The sequence below is a fragment of the Mizuhopecten yessoensis genome, unplaced genomic scaffold (genome assembly GCF_002113885.1).
Source record: "Mizuhopecten yessoensis strain PY_sf001 unplaced genomic scaffold, ASM211388v2 scaffold9399, whole genome shotgun sequence".
NCBI lineage: Eukaryota > Metazoa > Mollusca > Bivalvia > Pectinida > Pectinidae > Mizuhopecten > Mizuhopecten yessoensis.
The window spans coordinates 916,675-941,971 of record NW_018408028.1 but is presented as its reverse complement, the minus strand read 5'-3'; the positions used below and the strand labels follow the sequence as shown (position 1 = coordinate 941,971).

The 25,297-nt window shown below is 37.0% G+C and overlaps 1 protein-coding gene across 1 annotated transcript; it reads right to left on the bottom strand.

Annotated features, from left to right (window-relative positions):
* Window positions 1-311: 311 nt before the first annotated feature.
* On the bottom strand, window positions 312-9,817 carry LOC110458000 (tribbles homolog 2-like). The gene is made up of 3 exons (XM_021509520.1): window positions 8,719-9,817; window positions 5,573-5,865; window positions 312-2,567 (listed from the first exon to the last, which is right to left on the bottom strand). Exons 1-3 carry the CDS (start codon window positions 8,974-8,976, stop codon window positions 2,096-2,098), a joined length of 1,023 nt encoding a protein of 340 aa, XP_021365195.1. The 5' UTR covers window positions 8,977-9,817; the 3' UTR covers window positions 312-2,095.
* Window positions 9,818-25,297: the final 15,480 nt, after the last annotated feature.

Here is a 25,297-nt window from a genome sequence, read left to right as displayed (position 1 = left end):
AATTGTTTAAAGACAGACGACGGACGGATATTGGACCACGGACGCAGGGTGATTTGAATAGCTCACCATCATCTGATGGTGGGCTACAAATGCACAATTTTAGGGTTCAAAATTGGGAGTCTCCCTCCAAAATAGGGAGAGTTGGCAAGTATGCATAGTTAACCTGCTGAACCGACTAAAATATATCATGTTTCTGGGACAATACCAACAGTTGAATTAACAAATATCATTATTACAATTATTCCTACCCTAGGGTAAAGAAGCCGGTAGTATCTTCTCACAATAAAACAACATCAAAACAAACACAAGGATTTCAGTTTTTCAAGTTTTATTTCGAAAACAAACCATAACGCTTGCTAAATGTTTTAACATGAAGCGAGGTCATGTGTTTTCTATCAACGTAAAATACCATGGAAAATAAGTAACAAACGTTTCACTGGTTATAAACCCATCGGCTGTTTTAAATTAAAGACAGAATATCTTACAATCTGACAATATATATCCAAATATAACTGGTGTTCTCTCTCGTTTCTTTGTTTTCTTTGTTTGCAGTCACCTCGTTTCTTCCATTCATACAGATGATTAATACTGGTTTCTAGGACAAAGAGATGGAAAATAAGGGGAGACAACTTTCAGGGGATGGCATTACGGCACTGTCACAACACAAGGTACAGGGTTTCAATGTAACACTCAAATAAATAGTCTGCCCATTTTGGATATCGCAAAACTTGGATATCAAAAATATTAACGCATGAAATAAATAAGAAATTTATAATCCAGCATATGATCTTTTACGAAATGTTGAAACAAGAGAAATATAAAGGCCACTCATTAAACCCCTAGTCAGTCAAATCAATCTGCTTACTTGAGCTCAAATTTCAGCTTGTTTCATTTCATATAGAAATTAATTCAAATGATGGTAAAAATCAAGAACTTTTGTTATAAGTAAACAATATAATAGTCTGTTACAACAAACTATGAATATGTTAGTACATGTGTAGCACTTGCTAACATTAAAATATTTATAGGAATATGTAGCTAACGGTCCCTTCTGGTAGAAATACCATAATAGCTCGCATTGTTTGCAATAAAATGAAATAAGTTATAACTGAATCTAATAGACACTTGTAAACACATATACCCATATAGACAACACTTATTCACTCTGAAATATAACACCACACACACACAACAATGGTAGTGATTTGCCATTAAAAACACAAATATCGTCCGTCCATGTATGATAACTTTCACATGTCTAAACACACATCTAAACACACGCTCCACGCTACCACAACTAACACATAGTGCTTGGCACATCTCACGGAGAGAGAAAAACTATGTTTCTTTGTTTCTTTTTTTTCTTTTTTTATTAAAGTCACAATTTTTACAATTTTTTTGTTATTGTCACTTCTCCTGTTTATGAAACTAGACTGGCCATGAGCTCGGAGAAGAACCCACCAACAACAGATGTTGTCCGATATTGCAGCTGCCTTGAACAACTCGTATCCTCACCAACTAGTGATATGATTATTATAAATAAAAAAGTGTTTACACAACACTTGTTGTCGTGTCCCTATCAGAAAACGTTTACCAGCAGATTAAAATCGCCAATTTACAAGTCAAACACTTCGCCAAACACAACTGTTTGCCCAGCTGTTGTAATTGATGACATTTTACCCGTATATTCTGCAGAACAGGTGGAAGTTACTGGAGTCTCTGGATGTGCCCTGTCTGATGCCAGACTTTTGGACTCCAACGTATGAATCCAATTGTCTACACAGCAGACATGGATACAATTGTGCATCAATTTTATTATCAGTACTCCTGGTAAAGCTGAATTTTCCTTTAAATAAATGTTTTCCTTGGGCGATTCTGGGTCCATTCATTATCTGATTCTGCACATATTGCTGGCAATTTTAAAGTTTTTTCTCGATACAGGATGTCCTATATTTTTCTCCTCACAAAATGGTAATTCAATTCAATGCATTGTTCCTTGCAAGTTGTTATCTGTTAATTATATATATTTTTCTAAAAGTCAGTCATAAAACTTGGCAACTTCATGTAAAAAAAATCTACAGAAAACTGCCCCAGCTCATACGAAGAAATCGTCCTCTGGTTCATGTAGGATGACACTAGGAACCGTCTGATCTAGATTTTTATGGTCTACGATGGTCATGAATCCAATGGGAAGGGTACCTTGTACCCAGGGGTGCTGTAGAACCTCCCCAGCCGTAAGTCGCTCTGTTGGTTCGCGTCTCAGCAGACTTTTTATCAGACATTTTGCTTTTGATGATAACATCTGGGGTACAGTAAACTGCCCACGGCGTATTTTCCCGAATAATGCACTAGGCTCCGAGTCGTGGAATGGGTACCGTCCCACCAACATGGTGTACAGCATCACACCAAGGCTCCAGATATCTGCAGACCGACCAGAGTAGGTATCACTGGTATGTAGGATCTCCGGGCTTACATATGCTGGACAGCCATGTTTGTCTGCCAATCGGTCATCAGCCTCATCTTCCAACACACAAGCATCCTCTAGACCATCCAATCGCAACTGAGTCCTGGAAGATACAAAATAACAAAAATTTGAAATAATTTATCATAATTTAAATTGAACAGAAAAATGCATTGCTATTAATTTGTGATGCCCTCATGATTTCTATGTTGTATATTCTGTAATGTTAAAACATAAATGTATACACTTTCCAACATAATACTAATAGCCAGAGCAACTATAATGTTATGTAGATTTCACAAACATGTTATGTAGATTTCACAAACAAATGAAAGTTACATGTTAATTTCACAAACAAATAAAAGTTACATGTAGATTTCACAAATAAATTAAAATTACATGTAGATTTCAGAAATAAATGAAAGTTACATGTAGATTTCACAAACAAATGAAAGTTACATGTAGATTTCACTAACAAATGAAAGTTGCATGTAGATTTCACAAAACAAATGAAAGTTACATGTAGATTTCACAAATAAATGAAAGTTACATGTAGATTTCACAAATAAATGAAAGTTACATGTAGATTTCACAAACAAATGAAAGTTACATGTAGATTTCACAAACTACAGAAATAATGTAGATTTCACAAACAAATGAAAGTTACATGTAGATTTCACAAACTACAGAAATAATGTAGATTTCACAGATTTGTGTAATGTATTAAGTACATGGATTGTGTAAGTTCACTGGCAGTGAGACTTACCCAGTGTACCGCTAATTATATTGTTAAGTACGAAGTTATTATAAAACTGATTTTATATATTTAGGACAACATTGTAATAAGTTATAATAACAGCTTTTAATTCAGTAATGCTGCATGCATCATGATCAATATGTAATTATCTGGCATTATGTTTAATTTAAAATTTGTATGTAAACAAGTCCACATGAAGCAGTGCTGTTACACAGAACTGGTTCCCCTGTCGGTGACACTTGCACTGGCACTAATGCAATGCCCTGGTTATACAAATGACACATGACAAGATACTATAACTGTATGACCTTTGTATCTCAGATCTCTATCTATGGGCGTGTCCCCTTGGGGGAAATAGCTGTACTTAGTACCTGTAAATTAACACACACCATACCTGTGATCCACCTGTACACATGTGTCAAGGTAGTAACATCGTGACTTGTAAATTAGCTAACAAGGTGCACCCCACATCACTAAACGTTATCACACGCTAGACGTGCCTTACATACTGTACGGGTCACGCCCATTTACAACGCTGGATGATTGATCTTCTACATTTCCCTTCGCATTTTTAAACAAAGGATTGATAAACTTATTTGAAATCTGGGACAGTGCTGTGGCGTGTCACTTGTCATTCTGCCTGTACAGACTAATTAAGACAACGCCCCAAGCAATTATGTATACATTAGCTATAGTTTTAACCTCTAACCTTACAGCCCAGACCAAGTTTATTATCATTTCCTGTTGTAATCACTTCCTCCCACCAGCTCCCTGTAGTGACCAGAAATCCACTAGTCAATATGTGAAGTGTAAGCTAGGCATTTGTATCATTGATTGTATTGTAATCATATACTGTATAAAGTGGAGCATTGCACAATCTTCCCAATAGAATTACTTGACAATTTTTATTCAGATCTCCTGAATTTCACATAAAGTAGTTACCAGATATTTGGAAAAATAAATTGTATCTCCATATTCCTCAGCCTGAACAAATAAATTCATGAAATCAACTGTTGATAGTAAAACCCTCCCTTCAGCCCAGGCAAATCACAAGGCAGAACATAACGGTGCACCTAGGACTCATTTTCAAAGATTTTTAGGTCTCACTTTCAAAAATCATTAAAATCCAAGTGGCATTACTGTGCTATGTACCGGTAGACATTTATACGTATAAACAGACTGTTTTCGTATGTATATTTTATGTCCATCGTATATCCTAATGGCCCTGTGACGTAGGGAAGCGTATCGCTGACGCAAGCAGCCAGTGTTTTTGTTCGCCTGACTGATTCATGCTATCTGGGCCACAGGTACATTCTGCGGTAAACAAGTCTTAAAATAGATTCTAGTCAGTCGGCAAAAAGCCTAGGCACCTTACAATGTACACAGCTCTACTAGAACTATTGAAGTTTAACGTCAAAATACTTAACGCCATAGGGTAGTGATAAGTGATTATGGAAAGTGCGAGATAAGTTTAACAACTGAATGGCCAGTAATATTATACATTCCTGCTACAAGCTTGTGCCTGCATACAGGGTTAAGGTTCATTGCCGGATGGGTGTGGTCTCTTTAGCTCCTAGCAAAGTAAATAAGAGACAAGTAACATGGGCGTTGTACATTTAACTACAAACGTTTGGGTGGAGCTACCTAAATTTTTGCAATGGACCGGCAATTTCATTGCCTTCGACTGGGTGGAGCTGGGTGGAACATAATACAGTTACGACTTCTGTAGGCAAGATTTGGAATGTGAAATTAATGTAATGATGATGATAAATTTATAGGGATGCACACATGTAAAAGTGAGATAAATATAACCAGCCCTCAGGCTCAACACATTGTCCTATCTGCTGATCAGCATGTGCTGAAATGAGCCACACCCAGAACCGACGGTAAAATAGGCCAGTGATAACAGTCCATACTACCTAGTCCTAGGTCTGACTGTTGAAAACAGATTATATCCATGTTTATCTTAGGTAACTCCCTTTAAGTCTTAGCTTGCCTTGTATTATGACGTGTCACGTGTATTAGAATTTTAGAGCATCAGTGTAAGAGCTGGTCTCTTTTAAAAACCTGCATCCCGAACGAAATTAGAAGACACTTAAAATTTGACTGTTTGTGCTCCTTGTGCGAAAGATACAGTTAAACTTTACGTCTGCACAGTACCATTTATAAAACTATCGCTTTAGGAGATATGAAGACATTGATACTATCAACCATCAAAATTTGTAAAAGTGTTGTGACGGTGTAGCAGCACTAGCTTCATTTAATTCCTCTATTCCTGTAGGGTGTTTGCGGTTTTTTTTTTATTAAAAATGTATTCAATATGAACAATTTAATAATTCAAAACTCATTTGTACCTTTCTGGGTTTTTGAAGACAAATTTGCGAAGCTTCAGGTCTCGCAGGACAATGCCGTTTTCATGACAGTGATACACTGCATCCGAGATCTGTTCAAACAGTCGACTGGCCTCCTCTTCCTTCAGGCGCTTCTTCTGACGCACATACGAGTGTAGATCGCCATAATTGCGCTCAAAAAACACATATGCTTTAGTCTCGCCGAGCGTTATCTCGCTGATACTGCTGATGTTTGGATGACAATCCACCTGCCAGTAGGTTTCCAGCTCTTCTCTGTATCGATTGATCTGGAAAATCTACAAGGACAAACAACACAAATTAACGTCACAGCAACATCAGCTGCAAAGTAGGAAAAAATTGATTCCCATGCTTCTTGATGTTATTATTTCCATACATACACTTGTTACACTTGAAGTGGGACTATTTATTCACACCACTGTTTTGGTTATATAATCTTTCACAGTGACTGTGTCTAAATATAACAAGACGAGTTATGTTCTGACAACAAGTATGGTACATTAATAGTGTTGTTTTATCTACAACCTTAGCATGCATGGAAGATGCTCTAGTCTAAAGCTAATATTTATGTTCTAATGTATTCATATTTGGCCATTTCTATCCAAATATTTCAACAAATTCTGCATCTAATATTCAAATTTATGTTTGCAATGAGTCATGAATGGTGGGAGTATACTCTTGCAACCTCATCAGTTCACCAAACCATTTATTTATCATGGTACAAGTCGTAACTTTGGCAGAATGCTGTCAACCAACACCAAAGAAAGATAACAAAGATGATCATGTGATTACAATCATCAATATTCTACCTGAGACAGCTGTACCAAATTCTATTTATAAACATGCTGGTGTATAGAACTAGGATTGCCTCGACCCCGTCAACATTATACCATTTGATTTTACGCCCTCATTCACCAACCAGTGGTGTTCCTGCCTGTTGGCATAAATTCCGACACTGGGAGTTTTCTGCACAAAGGACTCAACTCCTCAATGAGAGAAAAACTGTGGTAGGGGATATGGCGGGAGTAGGAAAAATCAATTCCCCAGTTTTCATTCACAGGAGTAGATGGAACCATCTGTAATAATGTACAACAGGGCTCGCGGCACAACTTCACAGGCTACCATTATCAGGTCAATACCGGAGTGGCACTCCTAACATGATGCCACCAGGAATGATGGAATCCCGCAGGACAATGTATACAGATCTATCAGCCACTCCTAGCCTTAGACAACCTCTAAGTCTAACCATTCCTTGTAACCAGCTTGGCACTCCTTTTCCAACAAAAAGCATCTCTGAATATTTCATTGTCCGAACACTCGAGCTCCAAATCATATTATTTTCCAAGAACTATTTCCTGCATCTATATTCTTTGACAGGTTGAATCTTGTTCAAAACAATTATTCTATATATAGATATCCTTCACATGTACTTCCTCAATAAAACAAAACTATGACCTACATTACCAACTACCTAGTAATTGGGTCACCATACCCTTTAACGAACTACAGTACCTTACTTCCTTGTCAACTGAAAACTGTACAGTTGCATGATATAGACCCCAGGTAAGATAGCAGTGGGTTGTGTATTGCCAATCAATAAGCACTTTATCTAGGTATAATTTGTTGTCTTCGTGTGTACCTGCCACTACCAGGAAGTTGATAAGACTGACAGATACTTCCCATGTCTCACTCAAGCCTGTGTACATAAAGCCTGAGCTGCCATGATTAAATGGTTGAGGACCAGGAATTTTATTAGCTTCAATAAATGTAGGTCCCGACACTAAATTTTGAAACCAGATACTTAATTTTTGGGCTTCCATTGCAGCCGCAATGATAAACTAAACCCAGAGAAATATTTTATAAAATCAGAATTCTAATTTGTGCACAAAATGCCTTTCTATGAACAATAATATGCACCCCCGCCAAAGTGAACAAAGCCCTGATGTGGAGACCTTCTGAGTGATGACTCATATGGCGGCCAGGTATATAACCAGCCGATACCTGTGTGTACCTGTAATCAATGGTACACACCTGCCCCCTATAGGATGTCGGTGAATCATGCTGATGCATAATATGTATGTATATATACATATAAAGGCTGCAGAAGTAAGATAGAATTGTGACCACACAGTGTATTGCCACACATGTGGGGGCTGATCACATGTACACCAGGCCGAGACAATGCCTATTGTTTTGTGGGCTTGATCATTAGCCAGACCAGGAAATGCAAGGCACCTGGTCTCTCCTGCAGACAAAGGCCTGCGGAAAACAGATCCAACTTATTCTGAGGAGGATGGGGTAGTTGCATTTAAAACTTCACAAAAATACATCAGTTTTATACTAAATGTTAAAAATAAAATGTGTTGCAAGACCTAAAATTTATTAAAGTAGTACTAGTTCTGTCAGGGGGTACAACGTTCTACACTAATTGTTTTAAAATAGTGTGTTTCTTAAAGAGCATGTACAGAAAATATGGTACTTTAATATGCAAATAAATTAAGTTTTTTTTATAAATGAAATGTAAACTCAGAAACAAAGCCTAATGAAAGGGAGTATCAGAAAGATTGGTTTGAACACAATACACAGCAGAGGCATTAAAAAAATCTGCTATAAATTTGTTCAGGAAGCCCTGCAAAATGCTGCTAGTAGCAGGAACTTGTACTATATTTACTATATGAATCAGCTACAACCTATTTATAAACTACACACACATTCCCTTGATGATCTTGTCATGATGTACAATATTCTTGGCAGAACAGCTGGTAATGAACTCTCCAACCTCTACCATACCGGTCCAGCGATTAGATCATTCTGTGAGCACACATCCTTAAACCCCAGGGTACTAAGCATGTGTGAGTGTAGTAACTCCAGGGTCGTGACACATACACAATCTAATCACCCTAAATTGGCACCCAATCCACATGGGGTGACCATAAGGCTAGGAAATGATTACTCGAGATGATGTAACAGCGTTTGATTAGTGCTGTTTCAACTCGCCCAGTCCTGAAAACTAAATGAAATTTTGATATTTGGTGTAATAAACTAAAACACACATGCATACTTTCACACAACACATACCAACAGTGGAAACATATTACTAATAACTAAATCACCACAAATCAAATACCAACCTTGCAAACATATTCATCCTTGGTTTGCCAATTCACAGCTTTATAAGTGTCCCCTTCAATTTGGTCCAATAATAAATATTTCCCAATTTTAGAAACATTGGATTGTTCGTATTTCTCTGGAAAGAGGGGTTGGGAGGGCTGAAGGTCTGGACTAAGAGCCCCTTGTACTCCTAGGTTGGAGGTAGCGTCATAATAGTCTTTCTTTCGTGGCCCATGACTCGGTATACAAAGTCTGGGCCGGCTTCCTGTAAGGCTCATATATACTCCGTTCTCTCACGAAAGGATGTGACAGAACCTCCTAGTGTTTCCTAAAGCGATACAAACTATGTACCCTTCACTCGATAATATTTTCACTTGAAAACAATGCCTATGAACGACTGCCTCTTTGTTTTTGGTGAGTCAGGCTGAAGGTGGGCTCTTCCGGATCACAATGGACAAAGCAAAACTGATGTGGCCAACGGGATGATTCAAAATGCCGTATGCGTGAAAGCTGGTTCTTTGTCCACGTTGAAATGATACACAAATCTAGACATGAACGCCGATTAAAACGGAATGTTCAATAAAATGACGTTAAATTATGAAAACATCAATATCACAGACAGTATGGCAGTTGACGTAGTCCTGTTTTCGCACGTGCGGTCATTCCAAATCACAAATCGAAATCATAGTCCTTTGTCAATAATCTTCTATCTTATTTCCCTTAGAGAGTGTGCTCTTGCTCAACGTGTGTTAATTTGAGCATTTATTGCGATGTGTCCCGTCAACGTGTTACAACAGATGACGAAATGCGTAGCTCGAATAATGATTACTCAACGAGCTGGGTTCACCTACCGGCTATTACGTTGTTTGTTAAAATCTTGTTTTCTGTTACCTTACAATTTCGGATATTGATCAATCTTTTTCTTCGTGTTCTTCTTCACTTTCCGGTATCCAGCACACTCTCTTTAGCTCCTTGGGAAGGGCACAATCGTACCAACCCTCCCCTCAATATCCTTCAAGGTATCCACTAGCTGAAGTCGCCATTGTGCTTATTGGCAACGTGTATTGCAAGCATATAATACGATATATTAATCCGCGTAATTTGCGACGAAAAACTATCTCATAATTTAGCTATGCAATAAAGACATATACTTTATATTAAATAATGGTTCTATAATATTCACCCATTTATAACTTTAAACAGCTTAACTTTATAATAATGCATTCAAACACACCATGTGCGTAGAAGGACTACTTTTCTACATCCGACATGCGTTGTTCGTCATTGAGGGAAAATTCTCTATCGGAACTCCTCGGGCACCTTGCCTTGATTTGAATATAGCTTGTAATAATGTCTTTTTATTGGTTGATAAGTATTATGACGACAAGGGGATTCCTTGGGAAACTCTACTCACATGCCTATATATGGATAAAGGGTGTTCACATATTTGACCTGTAATCGTGACGTTTAGCCACGTCACAAGGTCTTGGTTCATGAACCGTATGTTTCCTCATGTTGCGAAAACACAGGATGTAACTTGGCTAAGATAGCTGTTTACTGCCTGTTAGCAACTTATACATTCATGTCTTCATCTTACTTTGAATAATAATGTTTACACCACAAACCAAATTATCGTTAGCGGGAAGAATAAATTCTATATTTTTTAATTAGACTTTATATAATAAGCCTAACTGAAATATTATATCTGACTTAAACATGATAAATACAATAATCTGTGGATTTTTCAGCATTGTTTCTATAAAAATTCAATATTTTTCAAAAAAAATATTTATCCTATGGGACTCGCACAGAAAATGATTATTTATAGCGTTATAGCATCAGAGACGACGTATATACTGCATGGCTTTATATATCTCTGATTACATGAACTGTACTCTTAATATATACAAAATACATGTATGCATAGTTAATCGAATATTTCCAAACCCGGTCATATAGTTTACATTGTTACACGCTGTCGTATTATTATTGTTTTCATTAGAATATAATTCTGGCGAAAGTCTCGAAGTTAATGACGTAAGTCAGCTGGGGTGAAGTTAAATCATTTGTCAGTTGCGAGCGATGTTTTAAATGTTTATAACAACTATTCCGCCGGGTTTCACGTTGTGATTGTTTCATAATGTCATGTTTATGTAACGGAAAACATGTATAAATAGACTATTTATAATCTCACTTTAACAGTCATTCTTTCGCTGGAAAGATGTTGTTAAAAAAAACACCAAATATATTTTTTCCGAAAACGTGCACTTGTATTCAATTAATCATATATATTATAGTCAACCATGCTCATTACTTCTACTACGCCTTTTCAGACAGAGAACAGGATTGTATCTTAAAACTGGATACGTGACATCTTACATGTGAAGTTATTTGTAAATAGTGATCTATGTGTAGCTATTTTTAGTAGAACACAATATACAAAGATAACCTTATCTAACGCCCAGTAATAGGCCATTAATGTAATTATTACCGGAATATTATTTATGACCATCAAAATAAAGTTCTTTGTAATATCGTTTCCCCAAGCGTAAATGTCCAAATACGTTTGTTGCAATCGATTATTTGCAGACGTAGCACTAATTTAATGATAAATACCTATCTAAAAATTTACCAATGTCGAACGGGTTTGTATTGGGCAACTGGGCGAAAAAAACTATACACGTTTCAGGTTCCCAACCTACCCTACATTTTCCTGCCGACCTTAGATCATTTTAACACTTACTTGTATCCAAGATTAATTCATCAGCCAGGCAAAGCTTACAATCACTCATTTAAACACACGTTCTTCCTGTTCTGGCTTTTGGGAGCCTGACCCAATGTCTTTACAGCTTAACCTGACAAATATGCATTATAAAATTTGATATAAAATCGATAATATTGATCCATGAAAATGAAAAAAAAAATTGAAAGAAAATTATTTACCTACCGACTTGCCCAATTTTTTCTGGCATGTTACCTGAAACACATGTTTTGGTTTTGGCCTTAGTAATTTCGTAAGATGGACTGCGTTGACACGCAAACAAGCCCGATCTGTATAATAATAAATTCCATAAACATATTGGATTTACATTTCCTCATTTTCGATAGCGTTCTCCACGTTAATCTTATTTAATCGTTCAATGATAACAAACTAATGGCAGACGTATATTCCAGAATAAATGAGGAAATGAAATCTCCGTAACCAAGGTAACCGTATACGCTAAGTCTGGGCCCTCGCCTCAGTCATACGTAAAATGATAGTTTGACCCCCACGTGAAGCTAAATCATTACTATTGGAATCATTTTAAAGTCAACCTTAGCTTATTTTTAACAGTATCTTCCCGTGCTGCTCTCAGCCTTTTTTGTACTGTATTTTACTGAATTTGCCTGTGTCTTGCCCTCAGCCTTTTTTTGTACCGTATTTTACTGAATTGCCCTGTGCCTTGCCCTCAGCTTTTTTTGTACCATATTTTACTGAATTGTCCTGTGCCTCGCCCTCAGCCTTTTTTGTACCGTATTTTACTGAATTGCCATGTGTCTTGCCCTCAGCCTTTTCTGTACTGTATTTTACTGAATTGTCCTGTGTCTTGCCCTCAGCCTTTTCTGTACTGTATTTTACTGAATTACCATGTGTCTTGCCCTCAGCCTTTTTTTGTACTGTATTTTACTGAATTGCCATGTGCCTTGCCCTCAGCCTTTTCTGTACCGTATTTTACTGAATTGTCCTGTGCCTTGCCCTCAGCTTTTTTTTTGTACCATATTTTACTGAATTGTCCTGTGCCTTGCTCTCAGCCTTTTTTGTACCGTATTTTACTGAATTGCCCTGTGTCTTGCCCTCAGCCTTTTCTGTACCGTATTTTACTGAATTGTCCTGTGCCTTGCCCTCAGCCTTTTTTGTACCGTATTTTACTGAATTGCCCTGTGCCTTGCCCTCAGCCTTTTTGTACCGTATTTTACTGAATTACCCTGTGCCTTGCCCTCAGCCTTTTTTGTACCATATTTTACTGAATTACCATGTGTCTTGCCCTCAGCATTTTACTGAATTGTCCTGTGCCTTGCCCTCAGCCTTTTTTGTTCAGCCTTTTTGTACCGTATTTTACTGAATTACCCTGTGCCTTGCCCTCAGCCTTTTTTGTACCATATTTTACTGAACTGCCCTGTGTCTTGCCCTCAGCCTTTTATGTACCGTATTTTACTGAATTGTCCTGTGCCTTGCCCTCAGCCTTTTTTGTACCGTATTTTATTGAATTGCCTGTGCATTGCCCTCCTCCAATTCCTTATTGTATTTTCTCGTTCCTTGCCCTCAACACAACCACCCTTATTGTAAAAGGCACAAGTTGTGTTTTGCAGAAATTCATTTTTTTGTAAGTACGTTAAAAGGTTAAACCAAGTATATATAGAAAAAGAAAAAGAAAAAGCAAAATATAATACTCTTTTATTGCACGAAATACACATCTATTTCTAATCCGTATTCATGTGTACAATATACATACGTGTTATATCTGCAACGTCCGGAAAGTGTGTACAATATATATATACGTGCTATCTGCAACGTCCGGAAAATATATTTCGTCACCGGACAACTTAATAAATGTCCTTACTGGAGACGATAACTTTCACAGACGCCTACATGATTAACGTACGTTCGAAATTAAGATTCGTGTTCTTTTGCACGTCCAAGTACATTTTACCTTATGTGAATAGTTTCAAAGATTACAAAAAGTTGTCTGTACATTTTTATACTTCAGTTTTGTGATAAGATTCCACGAAACGTGGAGGCCCAAAAAGTGTTTAAAAACATCAAGGACTTTATAAAATACCTAAACAGTATACCCGACACTAAATGTAAGAGACGTGAGGTAGACTTCTATTTTAAACCCCTACACTACCCACGGACTGACATACTTCTGCAGTACATTCAGTTACCCACGACATATGACAGAGTTTCAACAAGTCTCGCTCAAAGTATAGTTCTTCTCCTATGTGAAGTATCGCGTTAAATCTATAAGAAAAACATCACTTATAGCTAGGCTGTTATAGTTGTGCCTTAACTCTGATCCCCATTTCTTGCTCCAAGTAAATAGTCGTGAATTTCATGCAAGAATGTTTTGAATTACTTTGTGTTAAGTTTGTGACATAAAAATATTTTCAAGCTCACAATATAAACGAAGCCGGACCTGCATTCTGTGTATTGTATATAGAGCGGTATGTGTTCTGACTAATGTCGCAATCTAGGTCACACCTACCTTTTATGTATAGCCTATCGGGACAATGCAGGCTCGAGACACGGGACTCTTCTTAGCTTTACGTAGTATTTAACCATCCAATTGTACATTGTAATATATTGTAATGGAACCAAATGAATCATGTGACTTTGTGGTGAAGCTCTACGTGTTAAATCCAAGAACCTGATGTCATTGATAAAAAACTCTTTTAGAAATATTCTGGAAAGACAAGATGGACGAAACCTTTTTTTTTTATTCACACTCATATCTAGAACGAGTTTCCCCTGGCCCTAACACCAGACTTCGACATTTTGACATATATAGATGTATAGATGTCTGGTGTGGGGCCAGAGGAAACTCGGGCTCTTATCGTTCATGATTTTTTTTCGATCGAATATCTTTTTATTATTGTTTGTGAATTGTATATATACACACACTGCATGCCTTTGGGACTGCCACCGAGCGAAGAGATGTTTTGCGGACAAGAGCAACTCTGAAGTATTGCAAGACAAACCTATTCTGATAAATAAGGTGGTGATAAAAGGGAAACCTGTCATCCACCAATGCATTTTGTATTGATTTATAAGTTACTGTTCCATACTCGGAGGCATTAGTAGTAGTTATTGACAGTCATTTTTTATTCAATTTAATTTACAAAAAGTGATTTTAAAGATTTCGTTAGCACGAGAAGCAATACTTAGACCATTGTCTGTGTTATATCAGTCTCTCACTATGTATTCCACATACTTTCTATTTTAGTTCGTGATTTTCGACATTGTGAATTCAATCACTTGAGGAAAAAATCAAGTGAACCCTTCGGCGCGTTTTCTAAGACTCGCCTGTAAATAAACAAACCATTGATGCAAAATTATTGTAGACTGAAAAAGATAAAATGGTCTTAATATTTTAATATTTTGTTCATGAAAAATGATAATAAACACAGGGTAGGGTGTACATCGACAAGTTGTCATAGGCTGTCGAAGACATTGCCATTGTTTACAACACTAACCATACTTTACAGTGTGTGGTGATAAATTATACAAACTGAAATGTTGAGAAAATGACAGATCAGCCCTGACAAAACATATTCTGTATACGTATGTCTGACTGACTTGACCTGCTTCTAGCCAGGGAGCCGTTCAACAATCAACCGTTTAACTTTTCAAATGTTCAAAATAATTGGTATTTCCATATTTGGTCACGCTAATATGACCATGACATTTTCTATGTAGCGTACGACCATCGTTGAATATTGTAGAAAATAAAGGTAATGTAAATTAAAATTATATATATTTTTCTAAATCCTTTCATAGCGCCCGATAAAAAACCAGCACATGACGTAGGAGCATCTCCTTGATAGATGTTGTGACTCGATGAAGCAGTCTTATAATAGTGTATTATAGAAGATTGTATAAGCTAATAGTTAACCGTGTGTTTGTGTATACCATTACCTATTGTTCGATACACACATAACCTACCTTCATTGGGATACTGGGGGGAAAAACTTTGTTTACACTTCCGGCGTTTTCACGATACAACATTTTAAACGTGTAAATGATATCCTACGAAGCTTTTCATGATTGCTTTTAATAGCTCAGGCGGAACTATCTTTCAGTTCATACGTATTAAACTTTTTGATTTTTTTTGAGGCACATTTTATGAATACATTTTGTATAATCTTGCGGCAATATCTTGCAAAAATATCACTAACTAATAAGGTTTCGTCCCACGCTAACAAACGAAGGAATGTACGTAAAGAGTCAGACCTGGATATTTTTAATGATGACAACAATAATATACTTCCTGTTGATGTCTTTTTATACTGATTACAGAATGTCGAACATGCCAAGACAGGGATCTGGCCTTCACAGTCTTAAAATAGATTTCTGGTAATAGAGAGCGAGACAGAAAACAGCAATGTCTTCCGTCATGTGTCGTATAAAGAGTTTCTTTTGCGATGAGGCCTCAGATACTTCAGTACCTTTCAGACCACAGGGACTTGAGAATTAGTAACAGCTATATTTGGACCTAAACTAAACCGAGACAAGATGGACTTACTGGGAAACTGCATGCGTCTTACCTCGGTACCGCAGGATTTGATAATTGGCAATGACAGAGAGAAGCAGCGAGTCCCAAGTTCAACCATTATTAGTCCATTACATTCCGTTTTGAACTGAATATTCTTATACTCGTTCGTTCCTTCCTTCCAGAAAGCAATTTCAAGCCGTACAAAGATACTTCTGCGCCCTTGGACATCCCAGTGTTGTTCTTTTGTTACCGATGCTTTCCCTTGAGACGGTGTCCATGTCAGAGTCACAACCGTAGGGTCCTCCGTGATAACTGATCTTCCTTTCTGATCCAATCAATCCGATATTCAAATTATGCTGTACATTGACTAATTGAGCAATTCATTCGTTAATCTTTGACTTTCATTTTCAACATTTTCAAATGCGGTTATGTTCACCATAATATCCTTTTGACAGCTGTATTTTTGGAGAGGACGGGCATATAAAGCTTTGTGAAGGGATCCACTTATACTTTACTTTAGCAGGGCAATATCTACCTTTTGCTGAAAGCTGTGCTTCTACTGCGGAGATTTTTCTTTCTTTCATAATTTCCTAACTTTTGGCTAACTTATGCCAGCCATGTTTGGATTTGAAGGCTATCTCTGATTGATCGATGGACCACTTCTAGTTAAATCAACTGGCTATGATTTATTTATGTACTAAATTTCATGACTTTACTATGGCGAAAACAATTATCTTTAATAATCTTAAAATTTCTTAGTTTTGGATTATTTATGAGCCATCTTTGATTTTTAGTCATCTCGATTTTTTTGTTTCGATTGGATCCACTTGTTGTTTTCTTTATTAGGCTAAAAATACATATGTATACAAAAATTCTTGTTTTCTTTTTCGATTTGGATAATCACCCCGAAAAATCTACCAGGCATTTACTTATTGGTCCAATTATACTAGGCGCAGCCTTGCTCAAGTCCGAGATTGTTTTAGAGGGCGGAGCAACTCAAATCAAACCTCTTTATGTAAACGTGTTTGACACACCCTTTACTAGTTGTACTATTCACTTTGAGATGTAATTTCTTTAGACCTTGTGTCATTTTAGCCAATATCACTTTTTGCTGTATATCTTGAAATCGTTTTGTATTTACCGCACGCATTGTATCTTATAAACCGAACGACTTACACAAATTAAGAATATAATTGATCTTGTACTAGACCGACCAGTTTTACATAGGATTAAACAATTTATAATTCTGACGTAAAATCAGACACGTCCTTAGGTTTACGTCTAAGTGTCACTGTCTGTAATATCATGATCGTCCCATATCCTAAACTTTGTTTTACACGTGTCCCTGGGAAGGTTAAAAAAAGGAACTAATCAGTCCATATATTTAACCATCATGCTGACTGCATTGCCTATTTCATCTGTATATCAAACACGCCTTTACAAGGTCAAGGTGGCCCGTTACACTCAGGTAAATATTTCGTATACAAACCAGCCGTCCTTCAAAACGTCGTCCCGTTATATCGCTGGTTATAATTTAGGACGTCCCAAGATACTCTTTTTTTCGGCAAAGGTAATGTGTTAACTTGACACTATTTATAACACAGAAACAAAAAAACATGGTGCCATTCACGAATCTTAACTAAACATAACTGCTGCAAGTGAGCACAGGGACATGAGAATATTAAAACACAGTCTGCCTATATATATCATGAACTACGGTGTACTTTAAGACTTTTAGAGATTTAGATCAAAACTCAACAAAAAGGACATTCCACAATAAACACTCACATCTGAACCATCAATTGTTTCATATTCATCAAAACTTATCTCAAAATATTGAGTAACAGATAAGGTCATATAAGGAGCAGCACCCCAATCAGGAACCGTCGGCATTTTCCGTAAACGTTTCTCGTTTACGGAAAGTGCCGACGGTTCCCGATTTCATGCTTGAGGCAGGGTATGTTGGTATATTAATTGTGTCTCCTTGCGATAGCGTGGATATGATGCAAACTTTAGAAATACCCTACCGTAGACCCAGGACAGTGTTCCACCCGGTCACATAATGATAACAACGGTAAACGCGTCTTTACTGCAACCGTTTTAAGGCTGAACGTCAAACTAAAAGCGGAAAGTACCAATATCAAGGACATTGGATTAATTTGGTTATAGGATATAAATACAGGTCTCTGAATTTGTATCAACTTGGTTTTGTTTACACTAGGACTATTATATAACCTTTCTTGCCTAGGAAAAATGCTCAATATCAAGACCAACAGCACAGTCACGTATGTTCAGAGACATGTAAAACAGAGTCGTATATACTACATTATATTAAATTAAATACAATTCAATATTTTTATTGCACATTTTTAGTTACATAATTAATTGAAGGCAAATAATAAACAAAAAAATATGTAAAGAAACTTCAAAATTTTGAATACACATGCAGAAGTCAGTCCCACTCTTCTCAGTTCAAGTGACTGTAGCAAGAGTCAAGTATAAGTTGATTATATTTGTATAAAAGTATTTGTGTTTAGCATAGAATCATCTTATATAACTGTGTTTAAGAAGTCAGGTACGCCTGTGTAAAATCAGTAGTGTATACGTCTCTGCCAACAATTACGTGACATCTGTGGGGGTTCATAGTGGAATCAAAGACTTTGTTTATTTTTGGATGCACCTGAAGATTTTAACTGTAGAAAGAAAAATTCCAGAACGCACCATTACTCGGTATTGCCGGTTGTCAACGCAGCCCACGGTCGGCCGAGTTACCCATCAGGAGGTAATTCGAGTGTTTCACCGAAGCGTTGGCCGGGTGGTTTATCCTAGTTTTTACCCCCGCCGAGTCTGATATCCGGGTAAGCTACATGGGACGTGGTGCACGCGACTTACCTCCTGCCGCACACGATGACGTATAGTATCCTGTAACAAGGACAAATTTTTATACGTGTTATCAGAGAGTGTTCAATGTCATACGCCCATACCTAATCGAGCAGTAGCCCACTGCACAATTAACTACGTATACAGATATTGATTACAGGTAATTAATTGGGATAACCTGTTAGTTACGTGTTCCTGGCAATAGGATGTACTTCTTTGACTGAGTCTGATTAGATTTTAACCTAATTCGATTACCATTGATCACTATCCATTTACCTGGCGAAATTTGAGAAACACATTTACCTGTAGTCTAGGCACAGTGAATCTTTGAATGGTCAGGCACCTTTATCCTAAAGATCAAGTTCTTTATTATGCCTTGAGCAATTTAGAAAGATAGTCGAAGGCGAATCTTTGACGGTCAGTTACATATAAACCCGTAGGTTAACTAACATGTATACCGCTGGCTCTAAGCAAGCCGAAGTCGTGCCGTAGTCGTGTCGAACCTGATTGATAGTTTTATACACCTGACTGGACGTGTACATGTAGTTCCATAACAGACGATGACGTCATAATTATCTACGTACACCCAGTTTAAATCCGAAAGTCACGTGCGTATTGATTGGGAGCTAATGTAATATGTATTCTTAGAACACGCGACCCAGCACACCTATCAATCCATATTATAAACCCTACTAATGACGTCATTAGCTGGTCCTCATTACTGCCAACCCGATAGAATTGTTGATGGGTTGGTGCCTAATGCCACGGACGTTTTCCGCGAAACATGAAAGACACTCTGAGAAATTAACAGTTTCAGATCTTTTTTGTAATGACCAAATATCACCCAAATAAAGTTGCAAAAGTGCCACTGATTTGATCAACGATGATATCACAACCGCGAAATTAACAGCTTTGAAATCATATTGAAATCGGATTTACTCTTAAACAATTGCAAACAAAAGTTCTTTTATACCTATGTACAGCAAAACCTAACGAAAACGTGTTTGTCATCGTTACATATTACCAGTTTAGATATCGTTTCACAATATCATGTGTGTTCGGAATCTTGCATGCAAAGACTGTTTATTGTGATTTCGGGGACTTCAATCTACCAGATTTTCTCCCAAACCTCGATTTATATAATCTTTAAATTGGAGGATAAGTCTTCTATAGTCCCAATCATGGGGACCTAATAAATGGTTTCAGCTATATTTGAAGCTAAACTGAGGTGTTCAGAGTAAGTTTACACGTTTTTAGGGGTTTAGATCATTTGGGTAAAATGACACCACCAATGAATGTAGAAACCAATAGTAATTCTACACGTTTTCGGAGTTTATATCAATTATCGGTAACAATGAGAGCCTTAATGACGAAATAGCAACCTAAAATATGTAAAAGCATTACTTTTGCGTCTATAACTTCATTTTTTTTCTGTGGAAGGCAACCATACACACACACACCGGGCCTTGGGGACGGGCTCCCCTTCCAGCCTTTCATAGTCTTTGACAGGAGTTACTGGGCTATACAATTTCAAAAACAAATCAGCCGTCCTCGCCCCACCACAACACATTCTGGAAACCGTGGACCCGCCCATGAATTGATACTCGATCTAAATCAATTATAACTTCGTGAATGTAGGTTAGTACAGTTATTTATGTTTACGATATCCTAAATCGAACAGGGTTATCTAACTATAGGCTCAAACGTAGGTGTAAACAGAAAACAATCTAGGCCGGTAGTTTAAACTGTGTTACCGAGTATACATTATAAGTGGATATTAGATTTATCATAAATTGTTATCGATCAGGGCCTAGGTTATTTATATACGATCAACACTTCATTGAGTATTATTTCGCGTCATTTTATGTGAAAGTAAAAACTGGGGGACACGTATGGCAAAGCTAACTTAACATTTAAACAAGAAGTATTGATGACCATGATTTTTTATTAAATGATATACTAGAAATATATTTTACATATTATGTATAATATCATATATAATTTCATTACACACAGGATTAACTTAATAAATGTCGTAAGCGCATGTTATATGTATAGAATTTTAAAATGAAAATGAATATAGCCGTTTCTCATCTAATCATTGCTAATCTGGGGGATTTTCATGGGCCTCCACAGAGAATTTACCGAAGTGTGTCTGTTTCTTTTTTTAAATGAAATCTTTATCAAGAATGACAAATTGAAAAAAAGTGTTGTTTACATATAAAACACGTGTATTTAAAGCCTTCCATCGAATTCATATGTTTTGTTACAACTAAACTTTTAAATTCAGATGTATCTTTACTGTAGTTTCTGTACAAATATTCGTTTTAACGTGTTTTATCTCCCCTGCTAAAACTTGTTTCATTCCCCTGTTTTTCATACTTCAAGACGGAATTATAATAGGAAATGAAAGTCTTTGAGGAAAGCTTTAAAACAAATTTTATTTTGTATTATTATTTTTGATAGTTTCAGCTTTATGTCTTTGAAAAGAAATCACCGTCGAAATATTTCATCATCATATCAGCATGTTCCCTCGTTATATAAATGTATGATGATGAAACACATTCCAGCAGTAAGATTGCATCATCGGTCGTGCCGAAAGTAGTACCTCTCTACTTTCTGTTTCGATAGAAACTTGACAACAATTTTTGGAGTTATTTATAGTATCATCAAAACCCATTGTTGTGTTGATGAAGTTGTGTTTATTAAAATGGTAAATGTTCGATCATTTACACGTAAACAGCTTTGTTTCATAAGTAAACAGCGTTGAGTTCTGGAACGTTCAACACAAGTAGCTAAATATAGGTCATTGCGTATTGCATCACGAACCAAAGGGAGACTACTCTGTACTCTATCCTATATTCTGAACCGCAAAGGGACGTGTCAACGGTCAGGTACCGAACAATAGGTCAACGGTCTCCTAACGACTGAATAATGATATCTTATTAATCTGTCAATTAATGAACCGATCGTACAATCCATTATTAAACGCGGTAAGACAGTATTAAGCAGGTGATGTGTTTATGCTCGGTAAGCAGACGACGATGGTTTCGTCATGACGTACCTGAGGTGTATACACACAGGTCGCAGAACGGAACGTAAACATATACATTGTTTACAATGGTGTTATTGAACTGCTGTTTACGGTCTAGTTGAATTGCATCATGTTGTTCTCAAATGTTCTACTGAACACAAGGCTTGCGTCATCTTCTGTTGATGTTGACAAATTCTTGGTATTTCAGTTGACCTTTCATTCATGAATTTCGAAATATTTTAGAGTAAAATATCGAACATTCCATAACATGTTATGTAAATTGATACCAAAAGCAGAAATATAAATTATAATTGTATATATATATTGATAGGTAGGACACACTTGACATACTGACTTTTTGACAGGAGACTCTCTGATGTCATAGATTGCACAGGAAACATGTTTTGTATCCTGAACTTTAGAGAAATAAACGACAATAATTGTGGTTTCTGACTTAATTTCCCTGTTTTTATGTCTACCTCTTTACCTGTGATAATGACTTCCGGCCCGACATCAAGTTTCTTTGTTGGTCCTGGTGTTTACACAAACATGTTTTCCCTCTAGATTTTAGCTGTAAATAATGAATAAAAATAAACCCAGGTACAGATTCCTGATAGGGGATATGTTCACTTTCGCTATCTGTGTAGTATCTAGGATCCTGTCTCTCCTCCCCCCTTATTCTCATACCTACATCAAGTTTCTTTCTTCTTTATTTTTTTGAACTCTTTGAAATGACCTGACATGCACGATCACGATGCCAACATTTAACACCCGTGATCTCCGTCCTTAAATCACCTTAGCTGTAAATAGGATCTTAAAGCATTGCCGTGTTTTTGACTGACACACGTGGCATTGTTAACTAACATTTCGGTCATGGATTGCAATTTAATAGTTGGTTTAAGGTCACAATGCGGTACAAGTACATATTTCGTGTTGACTGTATATAATCTGTAAGTTGACAAAAATAAATAAGATGTACGTTCCAAATTTTTATAAATATAAATAAAATTCCTTTATTCCTTGCTGAACAGGTACACGAACCTTCCATGACATTCGGTAATTATAAGATAAAGACACTGGAGCAGGTATGTAAAGTAGGGGGTCAATATCCGGCCTGACAATAATCGCCGGCTGTATCCTGTTCAGGCGTGGTCTGATCATCCGACCTGATAGCACGTGACAGATGGTGACAAGGAGACCGGACTCCCGGAGGGACACGGAACTCAGTCATAAAGTCACTCTGTACTAATAGTCAGTACATATTAAAGTTCATTATTACAAACAGTCGCATCGGTTTTAAAAGTGCAATATTTACAATGTTTCCAATAGTATGCAGTACAACGAGTACAGCTGCGGTGACCAGCTATAATTTCCTATTCATTCTTATTTTTAATCAAAATCGACCAATTACTGGCTGTGGTACTCAGCCTATTAAAATCCTGTGATTCACTGACGTGAACAAGGTAGCTATATATACAACACTCCACATCATCAACTATCACCCACAATAGTTATACATGTATTACACACTCTTATGGCGTCCCTTCGTGTTTTTGACGTATTTAAACCGCCTGGTATTCAAATGTGCAACGCGCCCCTGCAGTGACACAAAACTTTTATTGTCTATATTGTATTGTCTATATGTCTTCAACAATCATTATCATCATCGATTACATATTTCTGCCTAAACCAACTTTCTTGTCGATACATTATAATCGACCAGCCTGTGGCTATAACGTTACCACCAGCATGTGTGTGGTATAATATTGTAAAGCAGTACACGTCAGTCTGCACAACGTTAGGTCCCCCGTATCACCCCGGTAGTATTATGTGTTGAGGATACTGACCCCGTGAACTCTCGGTCAGATATATACTTTACATTAAAACGTGTTGTTTGAGAAATTGGTCTGAGCTTGACCAGTATAATATCTAAATCAGTCACAATATCTCTATGCTAACAGGGGGAAATCCGCAATTAAACCACAGGTACCTATCGCGAATGAGCAAAACGATACTATGTATATGCACAACTCTACATGCATATGCCTCATTCGAGATAGGTACCTGTGCTACCATTCAAAATATATTTCTTCCTTTTGTAGGTTTTCGTGTAAAAATTAGAGCAACTAGCAACTCAGGAATAAAAGTTGATAAAGCTTAGTACAACAGCTTTGCCTGCTGAAGTCTGGTCTGCTATGGAAATATCCAACAACAGGTACAAGGAGGGTTATCTTATAAAGGGTTTCTTTCCGCCAGAAATATGACCTCTGCGAAACTGTTGGGCGGGTAAAGTATTGTTCACTGACAGAGCTTATGGTCGTGTCAATAAGTCACCAGCTATGTTAAAGTTATTTTTGTCGAATATTGGTCTAAACCTTTAAGTTCATAGGAGTGCATTGATAAACGGAAATAGGAAGTACATTCCTAGTTAAAAATCCAACCTGTTGACAACCTTTTTTTTTTTGTGGCAGAACATTTTCTTTACTTCAAAGCAATATAACTACAAAATTTGAAGAAATTCTACTGAGAAATGGTGACACAATCCTATTACCTTAATTAACAATACATCCTACACAACAGAAAATCTATCACAACCCAAAGTCCCAATTCTCAGGTCCCTGTGATAGTGATAAATACCTCGAGATAACATAGTCTGTATTTAACAACGCAGTTTTCTTCCCTGTAGCAATATGTAAACTTAATCAGATATGTATGGTATAAATATTTGAATTCATATATTTCAAAGTGAATACATGAATATTTGATGAAATGACACATATCCACACTAGCATATACTGTATGTAAGGCTTATTCTGAAATGAATGTTTTTTTTAATTCACGATATATTTTTTATAAAGAATAACAACCCTTATACCAATAAAAGGGAATGGTATGTTAGTTCAACGTCCTGGCACTACACAGGACATACACCAGACAAGGTTCAATGGGGGACGTTGACCTAGAACGCGAAGTCATTGTCACCCATCTACACATCGTAGAATCTTACACACGTTGAAACTTACAAACATTACGTACACTACACGTGTGCAACACAGTTGCAAACCCATTGTTCCTCAGCTGTGTATATTTATCGATATCCATTCATTAATAACCTTACAGAGCTCGGGACGTTTGTGTTCTCCCCAGTACGTAGTAAACCGGCCTGATCGAGGTCGAGCTCCCGGTAGGTAATTCAAACCTACTGCGTTGTAACCTATAATAGGATAGTAACGACGCAATACGCCATTATCTATGTCTGACAAAGTAAGGGGTAGAGTCAAAGCTAGGTGTAAGGTCAAGGGGAAAGAAAAACTTAGTCTCTGCAAAGCTAGGTGTAAGGTCAAGGGGACAGAAAAACTAAGACTCTGCAAAGCTAGGTGTAAGGTCAATGGGACAGAAAAACTAAGTCGCTGCAAAGTTAGGTGTAAGGTC